The sequence below is a fragment of the Stenella coeruleoalba genome (genome assembly GCF_951394435.1).
Source record: "Stenella coeruleoalba genome assembly, chromosome: 18".
NCBI lineage: Eukaryota > Metazoa > Chordata > Mammalia > Artiodactyla > Delphinidae > Stenella > Stenella coeruleoalba.
In genome coordinates this window covers 62,902,567-62,922,005 of record NC_137164.1, presented here as the reverse complement: position 1 = coordinate 62,922,005, position 19,439 = coordinate 62,902,567, and the positions used below count along the sequence as shown (strand labels likewise).

The 19,439-nt window shown below is 43.0% G+C and overlaps 2 protein-coding genes across 7 annotated transcripts in view; one reads left to right on the top strand and one right to left on the bottom strand.

The window, feature by feature from the left end:
- Positions 1-19,439, bottom strand: part of GPC6 (glypican 6) — a 1,079,647-nt gene that overhangs the window by 10,680 nt on the left and 1,049,528 nt on the right. For all 6 annotated transcript variants that reach the window (XM_079902538.1, XM_079902543.1, XM_079902542.1 and 3 more), the window contains one exon: positions 9,665-9,801. In XM_079902538.1, the coding sequence (XP_079758664.1) occupies positions 9,665-9,801 (137 nt within the window). The remainder of the gene's footprint in view (positions 1-9,664; positions 9,802-19,439) is intronic.
- Positions 3,093-8,719, top strand: LOC307176443 (uncharacterized protein). Its single transcript, XM_079902546.1, has 4 exons — positions 3,093-3,100; positions 4,258-4,289; positions 4,686-4,843; positions 6,034-8,719. Exons 3-4 carry the CDS (start codon positions 4,708-4,710, stop codon positions 6,321-6,323), a joined length of 426 nt encoding a protein of 141 aa, XP_079758672.1. The 5' UTR covers positions 3,093-3,100; positions 4,258-4,289; positions 4,686-4,707; the 3' UTR covers positions 6,324-8,719.

Below are 19,439 nucleotides of genomic sequence, written 5' to 3'. Positions count from 1 at the left end.
GCTCCGCGGTATGTGGGATCTTCCCAGACCAGGGCTCGAACCCGTATCCCCTGCATTGGCAGGTGGATTCTTAACCACTGCGCCACCAGGGAAGCCCGGTTTACCCATTTTAAATCAGAAGTCCCAGAATAAGCTCCATGTCTTCATCCATATCGTGAATAAAATTGACTTCATGATGTATACTACATAATGAATAATAAAGCACACAGAGCACATTGCAAATTCTTTCCCATAGAACTTCACAGTATTTACTGCCCTAAAAAATGTCCTAATGGAAATGAAAGAGTCATGGAACTATATTTCTTTATTTTTGCAGTAAAGCGTGATGTTTGTGTTGCCTTTTAATATATCTGGTATACCAATGAAATTCTGTTAGATTCTGAGATTGTCTTCCTGATATAAGTTCTAAAATATGACATTGGATCGACTCATTGACATTCAATTATATGTGCCTGGCTGCGTGAGCTCTACGTAATCAGTAAAGCCCATCAGAATAAAAAATACAAGGGCAGTCCAGCCTTTGCTGGCACAGGAGCTGAGAGGGGCTGAAAGGCGCCCCTGGGCTCTGGTGTTGCCCCTGGACCTTCTGAACAATGGTCCCTGCCGCTGTACCTATGCTGAGTCAGAGGAGGGCTTTGTTGCTTTCAGCCGCTGTGCGCACGGCACAGCTAGCCGAGAGTCATTTATCAGAAGCTGACTGCGATAGCTTACATGGGAATGCCACCCTTGGGAGTCTGAGCACGCAGGAACAATACAAGACTGCCAAAGAAACCCAGCCTCGAACTGTACCTGCTGATGCTCAGCTACTTACAATGAAAGCAAGTAACAATGCAGCCGTGTCCTCGAGAACCTTTTCTCCTTTAGTGTATTCCAAGGGGAACTTTAGAGACAATATGGAAACTTAAACCGAAAAACACAGTTGAAGAAGAAAGTGGCCATTTTGTCACACCAGGGGTACATCCTGAGGCCAAATCTGTGGATGTCCAGAGTGCAGCCTGGGGCATCAATGGAAGCCCAGTTCAGCGCCAGCCCATTTATTTGTTGCCTCTCTTGTCTGATCTCTTTACATAACGCTCATATCCTGCAAGAACGGACGCATCTTTGAGCCCATAATATTGTTCCCTTTATTAGATTTTGCACCAGCTCTTTGGCTTGAGGGCACTCTATTTTTGCACCATCATAGTCTGGGAGACGTGGAAAGGGAGGAGAGTCTTGCTCCAGAGAGTCCAGGTTCTGAGGCAGCCTGCACATTTACATGGGGCAGGGAGAACCCAGAAATGAGGACAAATTGGAGGGGTGTCACTGTTTGCCAACACCTCATGCTGTGGTATGGAAAGTGAGTGGAATCCGGGAATAGGGAAGCATTTTGGTTACCTTCTATTTTGTAAGACCATGTGTAGGGTCTAAATCTTCAGCAGTTTTGCAGAATTATTTATCTTCACATCTGCTATGGTCTGCACGTTTGTGTTCTCCCAAAATCTACATGTTGAAAACCTGATGCCCAAGGTGATAGTATGAGAAGGCAAGGCATTTGATCTAGAGGGCTCTGTGCTCCTGATTGGGGCTAGAACCTTTATAAAGGAGGCTGCACAGGGCTTCCCAGCCCCTTCTGCCTGGTGAGGGTACAACGAGAAGCCTTCAACCCAGAAGGAGTCCTGGTGGAGGAAATTTCTGTGGAGCTTGCTATGAGCAATGAGTGACCGGGTCAGCACAGCAGGCATTCCCGACCCAGGGCACTCAGAATGGGCTCAGAATCAATGGAGCGTAGAGAAATTGGAACTCTTCTGCATGGCTAGAGGGGATGCAAAATGGTGCAGCGCTTTGGAAAACAGTATGGCCGTTCTTCAAGAAAGTAAAAATAGAATTATCATATGATTCAGCAATTCCACTTCTGGGTATATATCTAATAGAATTGAAAGCAAGGACTCAAACAGATATTTGTACACCCATGTTGACAGCAGCATTATTTACAACAGCCAGAAGGTGGAAGCAACCCAAGTATCTTCTGCCAGATGAATGGATAAACAAATGTGGTCTATACATATAATAACTCAGCCTTAAAAAGGAAGGACATTCTGACACATGCTGACATCGATGAATCTTAAAGACATCACGCTCAGTGAAGTACGCCGATCACAGAGGGACGTATGTTGTATAATTTCACTTATGTAAGGTACTTGAAATAGTCAAATTCATAGAGACAGAAAGTAGAATGGTGGTTGACGGGGGCTGGTGGGAGGGAGGTGTAGGGGGTTATTGTTAATGGGTGTAGAGTTTTAGTTAAGGGAGATAAAAATGTTTGCGGATGGATGGTGGTGATGACTGCACAACCACGTGAATGTACTTAACGCCACTCAACTCTACACTTAAAAAATGGCTGAAATGGTAACATTTACGTTGTGTATGTTTTACCACAGTTTAGAAAAATCTAAGTTTTAAGTAGAGTTTTCTAAAGTTCTTGACGTATATTACTTTTTACCTCTCCATTTTTTTCCTGACTGCAAAGTGGAATTATTCAAAACCTACTGTGACTTTATGTTTTAAGTGGATTTATAAATTCTTGAAGACGTTTGAGCTGGAGTTGTCTGTGGCATTAGGTACTTCAAAGAGGTGTGACACCAAGACATGGTCAAAGACACAGAGGTTGACCCAGGGCGCCTGAGATCTCTTTGGGACCCAGCAGTGTAATCATGGGTAAGTCACTTAGCTACTATATATATATATATATATATACATATAGTAGTATATAGAATTATACCGCTTATATAATTATTTTTATATTTATATGGATAATTCTTACCTTATTTGTTTCATAGGCCGCCATATTAAGTGAAAGTATATGAAAATGCTTGACAAATATAATACACTATGCAATTGCAATGCATTCTTATAAAATTAGGTTGTGAACAGGGCTCCCTCAAACGCCAAACTCGTTTCTTAGGAGGGCCGACGGCAGCAGAATTCTGAGTTTTAAAGCCTGGATTCATGGACAGAAGAATGATTTACTGTGGCTTTCTTCCCATCTGGAAGATGCGTGTCATGAAATGGTTTGGAACTCTTGGAGGACACACAGCTCGTTGGTTGTGCTAGTGAACAGAAGGTAAATTCTTTGACGTGGGTTCTGAGCTCGTTGGCAGGAGCTGCCCAAACCATCCTTTCTTGGTAGAATTGGAGTCAGCAAACTCCAGGGCGGGTGGGAAAGAAGACCCACGAGCCAGTCCTCAGGGCTGCCGAGCTGTCGACAGCAACATGCCTCTTTCCTCCCATCTGTAGCCACACTTTTCATCACTTCCAGGAGGTGCACGCAGCGTCCCTCTCCCCCAGGACAGTCAGCCTTCGTGGGGTCTTCCCTCTTAAGCATCCCAGAGAAGGGAAGTGGGCTTTCAGCAATGTCAGCTTGGACAGTTGCCAGTTTTCTTCCCAGACAGACTTCCCGCTTTCCCCAGGTGTTTGTCTGGCTGGTTATACATCAAAAATTTTACAGATCTCTCAAATGCAGCTGGAGTGCTTTGGGACATACCCCGCAATCAGACTAAGACAGTAATGTCCCGCCAGATCTGTCACGTCACTGTCTCTGACAGATTTCTCATCACCACGCACCATTTTGCCCCTCTGCCAGCTGCTCAAATGTACCCACTCGTGACTTCCTAGTTTCTTTGCTTAGTCAATCTACTCAGTGGCTGTTGAGAGCGACTGACCTATTTTCTAGATTTTTCTACATTTCCTATTTCTTACAACTTATTGTATTTACCTCCTGGCCTCAGGAAGGATTTCCTTGGGGTACACAGTTATTTCTGTGAGGATCAGGTGACTTAAAAGACAGCAGAGGCTCCCAGCAAAAGCTACGTTTCCAATGGATCCAATTAATCCTTGTCTCTCAGCTGGCATCTTGATGGGCTCCTTCTAGAAAGCATCTTAAAGAAAGGACACAGTGGTGGCTAAACACTAGTTAACAAGGAGCAGAGAAGCAGAAAGCTGTTTTACCAGTTTTATGGGAGAGAAGGAAGAGCCTGGATATAACAGACTAAAGAAACCCTGAAGACACTGAGATTCGTGTATGTTCTATCATGAGATCCACGTGCTACAGGGACTTGCCTCAGACTGGCTTTCATTGCATTTCTCCTGCCCCATCCCATCGACTGCCATACTCCCCTTTCCCTTTTAACTCCTATGAGCTTAGAGAAAGGATCCCCATAAAGAGAACACAATCCTCAAGGAAGTTACAGATGCTGTAATTCAACACGGTTCCGTCCTCAGAAGCAAGACTCTGCTTCTCTAGGAGCAAAAAGGTAAGAGCCTGTGTGAACATCCCAAGGGCTTTAGTTTTTCTTCTGCTGCTGCCTGACAGTGCTTTACCCTCTACATGCTAATCATATAAAGTTTTCTTTCCTTCTGAGCCTATGCTCGCCTGCTGCCATCAGATCATTCTCTAGCTCCTGTGCAGGCAGCTCGTTCCGGGCACCGGCTGCCCGGAACGCCCTTCTCAGGGGTGACAGATGACTCTGATGTCCTCCAAGGGGCTCTAGGTTCACCCTGGGATTGTAACCTGTCCCACGACTCTTTAATTTTTTTCCCTTTGGCTGTCTAGATGATTATTGATTTTCCTCTCTTACTTCTTAGCTTCCTTTCACCTTCTGTTTGCCTGAGTTAAGTCGGAGTGTTGCTGAGTCTCATTTCTCCCTCAGACGTTGCTTAGGTAAGTGGGAGATGGAAGGAGGAGAAGTTCCACTAGCCAGCTTACTTTCCTGCCGGTCATGGACGAAGCACCTGAGGCTGCTTTTCTTGAGTGACAGACACTGGCCTGAATTCTTCATTAGCTATTCTGATAAAGTAGGATGTGGATGTGAGTATTATCTGCTATAGACGGAATCTTTGTGTCCTGCCGAGAGCCATAGGTTGAAGCCCTAACCCTCAATGTGATGGTACTCGGAGGTGGGGTAGTGGGGAGGTAATTAGGTTTAGATGAGGTCGTGAAGGTGGAGCCCCTATGATGGGATTAGAGCCCTTATAAGAAGAGACCAGAGCCCTCTCTCTCTGCCATGTGAGGGCACAGAAAGAAAATGGCCATCCACAAGGTCAGAAGAGGGCTCTCACTAGAACCCAGCCCTGTTGACTTCTAGCCTCCAGACTGTGAGAAAAGAAATTTCTGTTTAAGCCTCCCAGTCTACGGTATTTTTGTTATAGCAGCCTGAGCTAAGACACTAATTGAATCCAGTAATGACCGGATCCATCCTTGGCCCACAAAGGCACCTCATTAGAGACCAGAGGTTTGTGTGGACAATATCCTGTCTCATGAAGGCTGTGCTGCATTTCCAACTTAAAATTCCCTCTTGATGCACTTGTGAAGCTTAAGCAATTCATTGTTGAGATGACTTCAACCTGGCCTGGGCTCTGGCTATCTTTAGTGGGTGATGTTACAAATGAACCACATGACCTGCCCAACCCAGTTGCTGTTGTTGGTTTTCATATAAGAAAAACCCCATTAAGGGAAACATCAAGGGTTTCCTTGGAGGCAAAGAGAAAACAGCACATTGTAACATGCTCCCTGAGGCTTGCACCTGAACTGAAAAAGGGAACATCTTACATATTAATAGGAACTTAAAGTAGGGCTGCCAGATAAAATACAGGACAGCCAGTGAAATCTGAATTTCAGATAAACAATGAATCCTTTTTTGAGTGTAAGTGTGTTCCACTTGGTGTCTGCTGTTTTTAACGTGCTAAATCTGGCAACTCTGCCTTAGAGCCTCGCTACTCAAACTGCGGTCCCTGGACCTGCAACATCTGCATCTCCTGCAAGCTTGTTAGAAATGCAGAATCTCAGGCCCACCGCAGACTTCCTGAATCAGAGTCCACATTTTTAACAAGATCGCCCAGATTTTAGCCTGTACACTTGAGAAGCATTGCTTTAGAGTTTACCACGTATTCTCACAGACATTATTGCACTGGTCTTTAAATTGTCCCAGTGGTTGGCAAGGGAAGGAGAAGCAGGGAAGGGCCTCTGCTGACCACCTGTTGTCTTGTTGTCAAATGCAGATTTACGTGCTGACAGGGTCATCGGTGCGCCCACAATTTCCTCCCCTCTGAGGGCACAGTCTCTTTCTTCTACCTCACCTCCTGTTTCCAGACCTGCTCCGCTACTGAAGCAGAGTGAGACCTGCCAGAGACGGGCAAAGGTGGGAGCAGGGGATGAAGGTGGGTTTCTGTTCTGGGGGAACGATTACTCACATACCCTTGACTATCATCTCAACACAGAAGCTTTCACCCTGTGGTTACCACCGCAGCCGCATCTGTGTGCATCCTGTTTTGTTTCAAGTCATCATTAATTTCAACGGGTGATATTCATTTACTAACACCTATTTGGGAAAGTAATACATACTGGAGTAAAGGGACATGTCCACTGTAGGAGTCATTTTGATTTCAGAAATGTTAACATGTGAAATGGGCATGCTTCTGAATCAAGGAAGTATGGTAGAGAGCTTGGAGCTGCATGCAGAAAACAATCAGGAGAGATATGAATAACGGCAGGCAAGTCAGAGCAAATACTTAGATAGGACAAAAGGGCTGCAAAGACTGGCTGAAGGAATCAGATGGATAAAATACAAAGAAAGGAAGAAATGTCTGAGGGACCGGCAGCCTCATCCCTGTTTTAAAACAGCCTTGAGTTTTAAAACGCCAGACAATCTCTATCAATGCTAATAGACATCGCTGTTCCAGATCTCTAAACACTTGATAGATTTTTTTGTTTTAAAATAAAGGTTCTGGTTCTTTTATTTCACAGGGTGACAAGAATAACCTTTCTTTCTTTTTCACAAGTATTCCTAAACATTTAAGAAGGCCTATCATCTGAAAGGCCATACTGCAAAAATAGGGAAAAAATAGGTTGCCTTGCATTACAAATGGATTTTTTAACTTGCAAAATAGTTCAGTGGAATTTTTTTTATTAATGAAAACTTCTCGTGTGTGTTCCTTGATCAATTAATATTTGGATGAGAAGAAAGCTTCAATTAAATTTAATCTAACAAATCTTTATTGGTTATCTACTTACAGTGTTATTAAATATAAAGTTATAGGGCTTCCCTGGTGGTGCAGTGGTTGGGAATCCGCCTGCCAATGCAGGGGACATGGGTTCGAGCCCTGGTCCGGGAAGATCTCACGTGCTCCGGAGCAACTAAGCCTGTGTGCCACAACTACTGAGTCTGTGCTCTAGAGCCCCCGAGCCACAACTACTGAGCCCGCGTGCCACAACTACTGAAGCCTGCGCGCCTAGAGCCTGTGCTCCACAACAAGAGAAGCCACCGCAATGAGAAGCCCACGCACCGCAACGAAGACCCAATGCAGCCAAAAATAATAAATAAAGTTATAATATTAAGATTCCATTCCAGTGGAATAAATAAAAAGAAAGGTACTAAAAAAAAACCTTGAAATTGTAATTTTTCAATGGAAATATAATTTGAGTCACAAATATTTGACAGCATTATCTTTTTAATAATACACTGGGTTAAATTCTGGACTATTCATGCAAATGATTTTGTCTCATTAAGTTTGATGATTTCCCTCGCCCACATAAAATCCTCCAATGGTTTCCTACAGACCTCAGGATAAAATTCAAATCTGGTCCCTGAGTACTGATCCAGGTGTGTCTCCACCTATGTGGTCCTTTCCCAACCCACAGTCCAACAGGAGGGTGTTTAAAGTGCCAAAATCCACTGTCTGTCTTCTCTCAAGCCACTGTGCCTTTTCATGTGTTGACAGACACCACTGCCATCACATGGTACTTAATTGACAGAGCCTTGCACAGTGCCTGGGTTGAGGGAGTGCTTAATAATATTGCTGATGAACTGAATGAACTGAATGTAGACCCACTAAATCTTTTACAGAGCGAAGACTCTGTTTCATTTATTCTTCTCACCTGGGGAGGACAGTATTTATCTGTCATTTGCTCTAGAGTCAGGGTATTAAAGTGAAAAGAATACGCTCTAGGGTTTGGGAGATTTCCGCTTTCACCCTTGTTAGTCGGCAAACCTTAGACTAATGTCTTACCCTGTCTCGGTTCCTGACACAGTGAGGAACTTGGCTGACAGCCTCTTTTTGCTCTAACTTCAATGGTCTTTATCGTCCCCATTCATTTTCTTGATGGAATGTAGTCCGCTCCCCAGTCCCTGCCCAAAGCCTTTTTTTATATTTCCTTTTGTAAGACACTGCATTTGCGCTAATACCCAGTAACCTGTGTAAGTATCCACGGGAACGTAGTTGAAAACATAGCTGCTGTTTTAGCCAAGGCTAAAAGGTAAACACAGATGGGCAACAGAGCAGCTCGGAAAATCAACCACTTCATCCATTAGGCCACCTGGTCATCCTTCACAGTGTCTTTTTGTACAGTGTACAGTCATTAGGAAAAGACACATTAGAAGCTGTTAATTCACAGCTGAATTTGCTGGCCCAAGGGCTCCTTCCTAAAAGGTCGGACACTGATAAATTACTATGCATTTTTGAGGGAAATGTTGATACCATGAATAGCCTCTTGGACCCTCATGATCTAAGATTTGCACATTGATATTTGGGGGTAACTTGAAATGATTACAGTTTTTTCTACAGCTGTCTTGTTTTCATCTTGCTAAGCTCTCTCTAGTATGGCTAATAATCTCATTACCAATAGATGCTAAAAAAATGCAACTCAGCAGTGTAAGAAGTTACACCCAGGGAGCACCTCACTTGAACCCCTTCCTTCTGCAGCTTCTTCTGAACTTAGTATCTATGAATCTTCTTGTTCCCTTTTCATCACAGCTACTTCATATGCTTGAAACCGCCCAATAACGCCACAGGACAGTCCCCACTCTTAGGTTCTCCACTTGCTGGCTGATCCCCAAAGATTCCTTGAGTGCAGTTTACCAGCTGCTCTGCCCACCTGCATCCCCACTGAGGAGGGCTCAGGCAGACTCCTCTCCTGGGGGCTGCCTGGCCTGCCAACTCCCAGCCAGTTCTCCCGTCCAACTTCTCCACCCTATGAAAACCCAGGCCAAGCCCATTTCTGGGCTGAATCAAGAAATTCAGAAATTCCATACCAAGTGGCAGTAGCAATGGATGGCAGAGCAGAGGATAAGAACGGAGCCATCTCTCATCAGGAGATTCCAATAGGACTTTTCAAGGCACGGAACCTGTGAGAACGCTTTCCTGGTTGTGTGTCTGTCATTTTCTTTTTCCCTAACCCTTTCAATGAGACTTCAATATTTTTTTTTCTCCAAGGGTGAAAAAAATTACAGTTGAATGTTCACTTCCTGTTTAACTTGTGATGGAAAAAAACCAGTCAGCTGTGCAAATTTAACTATGGCTAAAAATAGCTCTGCTATCTTAAAGTCAGTAAGTGAACATAAAAAGCTCTTTGTGGTCTCAGGATATCCGTAACCTGGCATCTGTCACCATCCCTCTGTCCTCATCCAGAGGCGAGGCATTCAGAACAAAGATTCCATGCTTAATGGCACCTTGAGAGTAAGCGTTCCCAGGTGCCCATCAAACCTGTCACTCTGAACAGCTGTCGCTAAGTGACGACTTGTCCCTCCACCCTCCATTGCTTTTTGCATAAACAGGTCTGCAGCGCTGTGCCAGGAGAGCCTTCCAGGGCTAGATGTGCAACGCCCCATCCGTAAGAATAGCGAGCCGCCCTCACCTGGCTTTGCTGTGCCCGTTCCAACATTCCTCTTCGTTGGATGTGCCCGCCGTCACACTCTCGTCCTTGCAGATGGTGTAGGGCAATGCTGACCAGACCTTTTTAGAGAGCTTCAGTTTCTCTTTTATGTCTGTGACCTGATCAAGAAAGCAAGGAAAGACAGTGAACATTCTCCCCAGGCGTCGTCCGTTTCTACACAAGGATGCAACTCAGGGGAAGGTTAGAGAGTCTGCCACAGGACTAGCACAGACTCTCCATCAGCTTTAGGAGAGACATCATCCTGCGGGATTTGTTGCCCAGGAAAGCCTCACTTCTTCCTTTCTCCATCTCCCTCTAGATTCCAGCAGAGAGCTCTCAGGTAATTGGCTCCTGGTTTTCCATCTTTTCTGTCCTCCCATCCTTTGAAGTAAAAACTTCTGAAGCGTCTCAGCTGGCTTCAGGTCCCTCTCCAGCTGGGAGAAATAGGTGTTCTCTATTGCAAACACCCTCAATATATTCTTTAGGATTCATATGCCTGGAGGTCAGATAAATGCACCTAAAGGATGCATGAAGAGATACAGCACTTTCCCCAAAGGTCTACTTGTTTCTGCAAGAAATGAATATTGTCACTAATTCAGCTGCTGGTAACCCCTGCCCTTGACCAAGTGACAAGCCCACACAGCACACTCTTGGACGCTGAACAGCAACCCAAATCCACTTAAAAATCTCTAGCAGCAGAGGGAAGCGTCATTACAAATACAAGCAAGTGTAAAATCCACAGCCCTGTGGGTGGATGGCCGGGAGGAGCTTAGTACCAGCATCTTTAGTGCTTTCAGTTTCAGCACTGACTTTTCGTCTGTAGAAAAGGTAGAGAGAGAGATTCAGTACAATTTTGGCTCCATAATTAGAACCTAGTTTCATGCAGTCACGACCCTTATTTCCTATTCCGTCTACATGAACATTGGGAAAATCTGTGGATGGTTGAAATGCCTCTGTTATAGGTTGAATTATGTCCCCCTAACATTTGTATGCTGAAGCCCTAACCCTCAGTACTTCAAGAATAAGACCTTATTTGGAGATGGGGTCTTTACAGAGGTAAGGAAGTTAAAATGAGGTCATTAGAGTGGCCCTAATCCAATATGACTGGTGTCCTTATAAAAGGGGAAATTTGTACACAGAGATATGTATAGAGGTAAGACAATGTGAAGAGACACAGGAAGAAAACATTCATCTACAGGCCAAGGAGAGAAACCTGGAAAAAATCCTTTCCTCACAGCCCTCAGAATCAACCAATCCTGCTGACACATTGATTTTGGACTTCTAGCCTCCAGAACTGTGGGACAATACATTTCTGTGGTTTAAGCTGCCCACACCCCATCATGACAGCCCTAGAAAAGTTATACAGCATCCTAGAAGGGAGGACCACTGACACTTGTAATCAGTGGCTTTTGGAAACAAAGTATTCTTTGTTTACTGTGGATGGAGTACAGATGTGAGAAAAAATTCCAAAGATCTGTTGTGAGGTTTAAGAGGAAACACAAAGAAATAAAAGATCTCTGATCTTTCATGTTGTCCCTAGTCATATTTCTTGGTAGTTCCAGAATTGTACAGTTTTGTGTGTGTGTGTGTGTGTGTGTATTGCTGCTTTTTTTAATTTAAAAAAGCCCATGATTCTTTAGGAGGTGATACAAGATTATTTTCTGGTCAGACAGATCATAATTTCTACAATTTCTGGAATAACCATAAATTCCAAAGGTTCCTATTCTTCCCACCCCAGTTCACTTTTGGCACCTATATGTGAAATGTCACTTCTGAAAAATGGGGACGAAACATGCTGAGGGCTAGGTTTTTATCACAGTCCTCCTCTCCTGATGACAAATTTTTTTTTTTTTTTTTTTGCGTTACGCGGGCCTCTCACTGTTGTGGCCTCTCCCGTTGCGGAGCACAGGCTCCGGACGCGCAGGCTCAGCGGCCATGGCTCATGGGCCCAGCCGCTCCGCGGCATGTGGGATCCTCCCGGAACGGGGCACGAACCCGCGTCCCCTGTATTGGCAGGCGGACTCTCAACCACTGCGCCACCAGGGAAGCCCCTGATGAAAAATTTTCTGATTGCTGAATTTTGAATATTGATACAAGAAAGATGAGTAATATCTTATCCATAGAAATATTTTTCTAACTAGATGGTTGTCTCAGAAACAAAGTTATATTAGAAACAGCAGCCAATTCTCAGAGGGAAGGAGCAATGGCTTCTCTTATCCTTCTGCACTTCTTCTAAATTCAGAATTTACTGAGCAATTCTACGAGCGGTAGCGGGGCGTCTGGCATAGGCTCCGGCTTCATGATTTTAGAACACACAGAATTGTACAGGTTTTGGCCCTTGCTTATTTGTGATTCTGATGATGACAGAGATTTCCGTCATGGGAAATATCTGTTCACCAGTAAGTACTGAAGATGACCAGAAAGCTGAATACAAGAACCTGGTACACATCCTTCAATAGTGTGATGTTACTTTTGTTTCAGAGCATAAAAAAATCCACAATGACCTTCCAAGGAGTAGCTTACAATCAGCAAATGTTTAGGGTTGCTTAAAAACTACACTCTCTGATTTCCCCCATTTGTGCTGACTTTGGTCCACAGGCCAGTCGTTTTCTGCTCACAATTCCTAGCACAGATGTGGGTACATATCGTTATGGTTTTTTTTTTTTAATTTTTGTTTTAAAGATATGTGGCCATTTCTATCCAGCCATAGATGGATAGACATACTCTGTTTAACAATTATTCAAAAACCTTCAAACCCCTGAAACACCAACTAAGAAATGTTGAAAACATGATAGAAAAACCACCGTTCTGCAGCCATCTCATAGTAATGACTGATCTCAGTAAGTATCATCAATAGATGCTGTTGTGGGTTGAATTGTGTCCGCCCCAAAAGATGCTGGATCCTGCCCACCAGTACCTGTGAATGTGACCTTGACCTTATTTGGAAATAGAGTCTTTGCAGATGATCAAGTTAAAATGGGGTCATTAGGGTGGGACCTAATCCCAGATGACTTTGTCCTTATTAAAAGGGAATATTTAGCCACAGACACACACACACACACACACACACACAGGGAGGACATCACGTGAAGATGAAGGTAGAGCTTGGGGTGATGCACACACAAGCCAAGGAACACCAGAGATGGCCAGCAAGCCACCGGAAGCCAGGGGACAGGCCTGGGACAGATTCTCCCTCACAGCCTCAGAAGGAAACAGCCCTACTGACACTTGGATCTCAGACTTCCAGCCTCCAGACTGTGAGAAATTAAATTTCTATTGTTGTAAGCCACCCAGTTGGTGGTTACACAGCCCTAGCAAACCAGTACAAGTGCAAAATAATATTGGGTAAAAGTTTAATGGGGGACAGGATATTTACACAATCCCAAAGCATTCCCCACAGATGACATTGTTACAACAGGACGACTGTCATCATTCTGCGGTGCAGAAACTTGGCAGGCCCTACCTTAACCAACGATCAAAGTAACGGGACAGACTGATGTCGGGTACCTCCTGACGTGATGGGACAAGAAGGACCTATCACTTATGCAGCGAAAATTCATAACCTGAATCCAATCATGAGGACACATTACACAACCTCCAACTGAGGGATGTTTTACAAAACAACTGGCCTGTATTCCTCAAAAATGTCAGTCATAAAAGGTAAAGAAAAGCTGAAGAGTTCGTCTAGATTAAGAGGAATAAGAGACATGACGTCCAAATGCAGTGGAAGGTTCTGGATTGGGCACTAGATTGGAAAAATAATTGCCAGGAAGGATATTATTGAGCTAGTTGGCAAAATGTGAACACTGACTCTGTATCAGATAATATTGTATCAGTGTTAAATTTCCTGAACACGAACTCCTATTGTGATAACCCAGGAGAATGTCATGTTCTTAGGAGATACACACTGGAATATTTAGAACTAAAGAGTTATGATTTCCACAACTTATTCTAGAATGGTTCAATAATAATAATAATAAGAATAAAAACACATAGATGTATAGAGCGAGAGAGAGTGAGAAAGCAAATTTAAGAAAATTTTAATAATTGGTGAATCTAGATGGAGGTATAAAATTTTTTCAAAAATTGCAATTTTTCAGTAAGTTTGAATTTAAAAAAAAATAAAACGTGTTCAAAATAAAATCCTTCACATCTGATTTGTTCGGCAGGGTGTCACTTCAACGTCTCTAACCTCTAACCTGGACCACCGGCTTAGGCCACTCATCCTCGCTGTTCTAAACACAAACCCCAGAGGCAGAAATAGGTGTTACATATTCATCGCTAGTCCAGACAATGATCACCAGCTTCAGGATGGAAATACTGTAAGCTTTATTCTGTCTCATAAGAAATACACCAAGAATGAGCCTTCGCCTGTCTGCCTTTTTTCATATAGAAACCCCACCTTTATGCTGTGGGAATCTGAACCAAATATATATATTTTGAGACAGAGAAAGTAAAATTGCATGACATCCCACAGATATCTCCTCTTTTAATATTTGCCAAATTGAACAGCGTATATGATGCTGCTCTTTCTTTAAATCAAACTCAAGTATTGCATCTTTCATGGTGCAGCCTCTGGCCCCCTGGTTAAATTTGGATGGAACTTTCTGTGTTCCACAGGGGGCCCTGTTCATGATTCTGAGAACTGATCGCTCCGATCCCTTATAATTGGCTTAGTTTTCTGACTCTCTCTTAGACCACATGCATCTTGAGGGCTGGGACAGGGTTCTAATTTGTCTTTATCCTCAGTGCTTAGAAAGGGTTGGGTGCCCAACTACCCCATTTTGCCCGGGACATAGGAGAATCTAGGACACTGAATTTTCAGCCCCAAACCGGAAAGTCCCAGGCAAACCGAGATGAGTTAGACACACAGGTCTCAGCACACAGTAGGTGTTCAATAAATGTTGGTTGAGAAAATGGGTTTCATTGCCCTAGTATATTACAAAGTCATAGACCTTATGGCTAACACAAAATAGTTGGGGGGTGTCACACACTGTGGGTTCTTATCTCAAAAGGGTGGGGAGGTGCTGAGGGTCCTCCCAGGAGTTGTATCTGGCTTAGTGAGGGGTGAGGGTCCCTTCTGACCGTTCACTACATCACATTTTATAATCAGGTCACTTTCACTCTGGCATTTCAGAAGCCAGGCATTTTCATTGTGCAACTGAAGGCGATAACGGCAAAGGCGCAGTGAGAGATGCAAACGCTGTTTTAACATTCTGCACGAAAACATCAACCAATTCACTTCCAGGCTGAGGTGGTGAGGCAGACAGCTGAAGAAAATGGACACTATTAGCCACTGGAGAGGAATATGCCTTTGATTCTAAAGACTAGCTGAATGATTGCACTTTGTTTTCTGGTATCAATAAAGTTTTTCAATTCTCACACCGTTTAGAAGTATATTTTCGTTTTCTCTTCTTTTTCTTTTTGAATAATAATGTAACTTCCTTTGCTGTAGCTCTAGATCTGAGTTGTTTTTTTTTCTTCCTGGAGACTTAAGTGTACACAATAGTGTGCTAAGTGTTACGTTAGCAAGCATTCTTGGTAGAAATATATTACGGACAGTGAGAGTGAGCCCTAATTCATTAATAATACAAACTTGATGGGAGCAAAGACCTGGGATCAGATGTGGAATTTACAACTTCTTTTCCCTGCTTCCCAAATGAGCGATTTTAGGAGAGATTAACTCTCTCCAATACTTGCAAATTATATTTACCATTTGTCCAGTGTTACATTAGGAGTACTGTACTATTAGTAATACCTGTGTACTAAATATTTTTCATCTATGCTATTGACAGATTGTGAAAGTTAAACAACAATTTCTGTTATGCTGTAGGAATATGATCCAAATAGATACTGTTGGGATCCACAGGGAAAACGTGAGCCCTCTTCAGAGAACTTATCGGGGCTTGATTCTGATTTCTGACCATTTTAGTTACTGGCTTCAGTAAAGGCAGACACTCTCAGTTTAAAGCCTGTCAAGGGTCCTGAATACTTGACTATAGAAACACAGTGGTACCATTTTCATACCCACCCTACAGAATTGTACAATTACATAAAAGAGCGAGGCAGCTGACAAAGTGGAGGGGGTTGCTGAAAACAAAGGGATTAGCAAAAACAAAGAGCATGAAGAAGGAGCGTCCAAACACTGTCATCTGATAACTTCAGTTAAGAAGTAACCTTGCCCCAAATATTTAACCTGAATCTTATCAGGCTTCTGAATTAACAACTTCCAGTTTACAGGAAATATTAGGGATAGAGGTATAAACTAAGTAACACCATAAATAAATGATCAGACACATCCAGTGTGAGGGATATTATATAAGACAATTGGCCTTGACTCTTGAAAAGAAGAGGGAGAAAAAGAAGGGAAGATTGTTGTGAATGAAAATAAAAACAAAACAAAACTCTAAAAGCATAACAACCAAATGCTATGTGAAGACATTAACTGAATCCTGCACCTGGAGGTGGGTACTGAGGGTTAAGAGAGAGTTTGGAGATAACTGAGGAATTTTGAATATAATATAGGTAGTAGATGATGTTAGTGAATTCCTGTTAATATTCTTAAGTGTAATCGTGGTATTGTGGTTGTGTAGGAGACTATCCTTGCTTTTAGAAGATTCACAAGGAGGTATTCAGAGACAAAGTGTTATTTTGTCTTAGAATTACTTGAAAGTAGCAAGTCAGACATGATTGAATCTACACAAAGAATACATGGATGTTAACTTTATTATTTTTCCAACCATTTCGGTGTCATTTGAAAAAGTTAAAAATAACAGAAAGTTGGGAAAAGAAATAAGACTTTACTGTCAGGGCACATGGTGTTTAAGAGCCTTGCTGCATTCAGCCTAGGGCAGTAACTGACTCAAAACAATTGAGGGCTAACTGGGAGCTTTCATTGAGCTCAGGCACTTACATTCGAGCTTCACAGCTCTGTGCTAAAGTATGACTCCCTGCTTGCAACTGGGAAATGGGGGTTTAGAGAAGTGAAAAAAAATGGCGACACATCTAGTAAATGGCAGAGATGAAATTCAAATTCAAATGGAGACTTCAGAATTGTTACTCTTTTTTTTTTTTTTTTTCTTTTTTGCAGTAGGCGGGCCTCTCACAGTTGTGGCCTCTCCCGTTGCGGAGCACAGGCTCCGGACGCGCAGGCTCAGCGGCCATGGCTCACGGGCCCAGCCGCTCTGCGGCATGTGGGATCTTCCCAGACCGGGGCACGAACCCGTGTCCCCTGCATCGGCAGGCGGACTCTCAACCACTGCGTCACCAGGGAAGCCCCAGAATTGTTACTCTTAACCACTAGGCTTGAGAAGGATGTTACCTATAGCTATGGTCTCCAACTTGTGTGTATCGGTTTGGTGGGGGGGTGATGCGCATGTCCTTAGCGGTGGGTAAGATGATTCGATGTGATTGAAGACAAAAACATTAGAACTTCTATTTCTATTTCTTAAATATAAAAATATAAGGGGAATTAAGCCTTCCTAATATTTCATCTATCTACCGATTGATGTGCCTTCAATCGGTCCTTGTAGCAGTTTGGCCATTTCTCAATTATCCCACGGGAAGAGTGAGACAAGACATTGGGAAAAGGCTTGAAATGGCACCTTCCCCTCCCCTCGTTAGCTGGCTCTCGGGGTATTGAAATCTATCCCAGTTCATAAGTGCTGGTTAAATGCATTTATGGGCTAGATTATGTACATTAAATGGACCAGTGACTTAAAATGACTTTTGCGAAGTAACTTCGGATTTCGTTCTTTTCAAACAGTGCAAGCACAAGTGAACAACAGTAAAATGGCGGGTATGATACTTCCCTCAGTCTTGATACATCTGCAACATTACAGAGTCAAAATAATAAAGGTTCTGTATTTTATCTCACTCTTCCAAAGTTTCTATTTTTTGCATACATCCCACAAGGTACAGAGTATATTAGTTCAGCAGTGCTTATATATAATTTATGCATAAATAGTTATAAATATACTGGGTGTCTTTGATTCTGATTTTTTGCTGATAGAAATATGAGATCAAAAAAAATTGGAGCTGCTTGTCCATAGCACAGGGACTGACACAATATATTTTGAATCACTGACTTGGCAAGCAAAAACATTTAGTGAAATCAGTTTAATGAGATAAGGAAGTGTATTATAATTTAGAAAAAGTTCCAATACATTGGTTAAATAAGAAAAAAGGCTTTTGTTGCTAGCATTCATCTATTAAACACTTCGTATATGTCTTCTATAAGTCAGGTTTTCTGCTACCCCTTGGGGATACAAACATGGCTGGTACATAGTTATTGCTCTTGAAGGGTTCCTAGCATCCCTGGCTAGAGGCGGGTAAACAGACACAGAGCAAATAGGATAGTCATGGGTAAGCAAAGGGCTCTGGGGGCACTGCCGTCAATTTGTCCTGAAGTTTCCTTTCTGGGCAAAACCGTTCCCTCCCAAGCAAATAAAGCTTTGCCGATATTTGCTTTTTGGTGGCTGCTGAACTCTGCCATGGGGACTATTAGGAAGCTGGGTAATTAGTCATTTCTATCCGGAGGGAGAAAAGCAAAAAATGTATCACGTCCTCCCAAGTTTTCGCCTCCAACGATGGGCTGATTTTATCCACGCACAAGTCATCGCTTTTAGCCACCACTCTGGTCTTTAGCTCCTCCTTTTGCTAAGGAGCATCTGTGCTTTCCCGACTCCAGGGGAATATCTGCTCCACGGTGGAGATCTGCTAAACAGCGCTGTGTATGTCCTGGGTTTTTAAGAAATATTTGTTCAATGAATAAATACATGTACAGCATTGCCAATTATCTGCTAAGGGAAGTAAGATTTCAAAAACGAGGGACTATCTGTCAGCAGCTGCCTTTTGGACTTTCCTTTGGAGAGGAAGGAAGACATGGGCACATTCTGTCAGACTTTCTCAAAAAAAGTGCTTTCCCCTGACCTGATTACCGCGGAGCCAGAGGGAGATGTCAGATGATACCTCCAATCCTCTAAGTAGGATTCTAGCCTCCTGCCTAGAGGAGTCATTTACATTCCAGGTGTAATTTACACAGGTAAGATGGAAGAACCTTGGAGATCTCAGAGGCAATCTGGGCTTGGGGGAAAAAACCATGAGAATTTAACTAAAATAGAATGAATCCCATCTTAGACAGCCTTTACAATCCTTATAGAGACATACCGTTTCCAGTAACTTCCCTTTGGTTTTCTAAGCGAGTGACCTGTTAAATTTTGACTGGGAGTGTTTTTGAACTTTGGTATTACCTTTAGTTCTGTATGGATTCTTTGATGGGGCATATTTGATCTCTTCCAAGAGGCTTTGCCCGTGGCTGTCTATCTACTACCTGAGGCCCATCTACCTTGGACCTTTTCTATCCTCTGGATCTTGCCTGTGAAGTGTGAGATGTGAACTGTCAGAAGACCCCCTGCTGTCTTCCCTCAATCATGTTGGGACCAGAATTCACTTCACTGGATACCTGTGGTGTGTACCTGGCTGGATGCCCTATCTGCTCACAACTTCAGAAAGATCCCAGTGTACCTATGTCATCTGTATGGAAACATAACGTAACTGGATGTAAATAATATATACCGTATCTTTAGAAAAAATATGGTAAATATTTAAAGGGCTGTACACTAAATAATACAAGTTGAGGGGGTGAAAAAAAACAACGTGAATATTTTATAGGCTGCACGTCATTTGTTAGCTTTGGAAAACAATCTGTTTCAAGAAATAAAGGCAGCCTTTATTAAAAAATGGTACATGATACCAT